At 55.2% G+C, this 2424-nt stretch overlaps 1 protein-coding gene across 1 annotated transcript; it reads right to left on the minus strand.

Moving 5' to 3' along the window:
- Positions 1-662: 662 nt before the first annotated feature.
- On the minus strand, positions 663-1872 carry PUNSTDRAFT_129779 (uncharacterized protein; the record flags this gene model as incomplete). The annotated part of the gene is made up of 4 exons (XM_007378998.1): positions 663-796; positions 851-897; positions 978-1105; positions 1765-1872. The coding sequence occupies 4 exons, from the start codon at positions 1870-1872 to the stop codon at positions 663-665; spliced, it is 417 nt and encodes a 138-aa protein (XP_007379060.1).
- Positions 1873-2424: the final 552 nt, after the last annotated feature.

Raw genomic sequence — 2424 nt, forward strand, 5'->3', positions numbered from 1 at the left:
CACGCTGCGTCAGGGAGAAGACCTCCGAAGGAGGATGTGGACGATGGAATGGATGGTGGCGACGTCACTGGAGATGGGCCTGAAGCAACGCTCGCGAACCACGTCGCGAGCCTGCAAGCCAAAGAACCTCTGAAGGAGGGCGATGGCGGAACGTTCGGTAGTGATGACGGGCGGCTCATGGACGGCAACGATGATGCCCGGGTTGCAGGGTCGATTGCACGCTGCGTCAGGGAGAAGACCTCCGAAGGAGGATGTGGACGATGGAATGGATGGTAGCGACGTCACTGGAGATGGGCCTGAAGCAACGCTCGCGAACCACGTCGCGAGCCTGCAAGCCAAAAAAAACCTCTGAAGGTGATGTTCGGTGGTGATGACAGGGTGGTCATAGACGACGACGCCCGGGTCGCAGGCTCGAACCGCGTATCGCACGCTGCGGCTTCCGAATGGCGACGTGATTAAAAACGCGGCCTTTTGAAACAAGGGGTGGAAACGAGATCGGCGTTGCGCATTTAGAGGAGCTGGACTGTGGCAAACAGATGAGTCACGTCACAGTATATGGACAGGGGATGATACTCACGAGCATTGCCGATGTCTGGCGTGAAAGCCTATTGGGCCTGAAACGACGCTCGCGAACCACGTCACGGGCTTGCAAGTTAAGGACCTCAAGCGACGCTCGCGAACCACATCACGAGCTTGCAAGTCAGGAACCTCTGGAGGAGGGTGATGACGAAGCGGTCGGTGGTGATGACGAACGAGTCATAGACGGCAATGGCGTCGGGCATTTGGAGGAGCTGAACTGTGGTGAACAGATGAGTTGCGTCACAGTCTATGAACAGGGGATGACACTCACGAGCATTGACGACTACGATGCCACAGGAGGTCGACGCCAACCAATGACTACGATGTCACACGAGATCGACGCCGATGTCTGGCGTCAAAGCCTGAACGGAGATGGGCCCGAGGCGACGCTCGCAAACCACGTCGCGAGCACGCAAGCAAGAGTGGCGATGATGATGCATTTGGTGGCGACAACAAGACGAGGATCATAGACGGCGACTCCCGGAGCGGCGCTCGCAAACCACGTCGCGAGCGCCGCAAAAGACGACTACACCGACGATGAAGTACGATGTGGCTGAAGTCAAGGATGGCAATGATTAGGTAAGGTGATCTAGTGGCTGGAGCACATCATCTGTCGCTTTTCTCTCCCCCTCCCCTGGCCTCACCTCGGTGTGTGGTCACCGAGCGCGTCGTCGGCGCTGCACAGCGCAGTTTGGTCGCCTCAGTGTGTGGTCACTGAGTGTGGCATTGGTGCAGTGATCGCCTCGGTCCGTGGTGACGGAGTGCGCTGCAATTCTGTTGCACCATAACCGTTTCTTGTTCCATTTGCGACAATGCTTTGTATACGTGTTCTGGCCTCGTCCCGCATCCGTCCCGTTGCCTTGCCTGCGTACGTTGTATTTCGCTTTGAGCTCGCTTATATCATTTCTTACGTTGCTCATCCAGCGACATCGCAACATCGCGACCCATCATGAATTATCCCTGGAGGGTCTGGCTCTCACGAGACCAATCCCGTCTTGTGCGGTGTACTTCTTTTTGTCGACGCCCGACAATGTGCATTGTACTTTTTACAATGTGTGTTGTACTTTTCATCCTCTTTCTTTCGATGCTTGTTATTCATCAGTCGTATTTATGCAGGTAACTCGGCGCTCGATGTTTTCTCCATCAATTCCACGACCATTGTCCAGCCATGCCGGCACGACGTACCCACCATTCCCAAATGTCGGAGCGCTTGGCCGCTCTGCATATGGCGTCGGTGCCACCTCCCACACTTCCGGATCTACAGGATATGATTGCTGTCGTCTCCACCGCCATGACCGAATCTCTGAATCGTCCATCCCGCTCCCGACAACGCTCCCATAGCCTGAGACCTGTGGTGGACTCAGGCGCAACTGGGTCGGGCATTGGGCCTGATCATAATGGCGGCGACTACATCACGCGCAGACAAATGCGCATTCTCCGAAGCATCCAGGATGGCATCACGGAGTGCCAGACAAAGTCGACTCAGCCGAGGAGCATCCAACTTTATCTTGAACTTCGAGGACGCCTGGGGGATCTTCGTACAGCCCTGCAACAGCTCACTCGTCAAGTCCCATCGATCCAATCCGGCAAGAGCGCCGCAATCGTACAAATCGATGGCCTTGAAGACGAGTTGTACGAGTGGAATAAGTCTCTGGGATCTCATGTACAATCAATCGTATTTGACAGTGGTAAGCAGCTCGACTTCTCCTGATCACTGTTGTTGTCACTAACAATACGTGTGCAGCTCATCATTTTGAGCGTCAGATTGACCGATACACCGCTTTAGCCCAAGTTCTCATGACCATCGCCTTCATCTGTCACATCGTCATGGGGATCAGTCGTCGC

The sequence above is a fragment of the Punctularia strigosozonata genome (assembly GCF_000264995.1).
Source record: "Punctularia strigosozonata HHB-11173 SS5 unplaced genomic scaffold PUNSTscaffold_1, whole genome shotgun sequence".
In the NCBI taxonomy this organism is placed as follows: domain Eukaryota; kingdom Fungi; phylum Basidiomycota; class Agaricomycetes; order Corticiales; family Punctulariaceae; genus Punctularia; species Punctularia strigosozonata.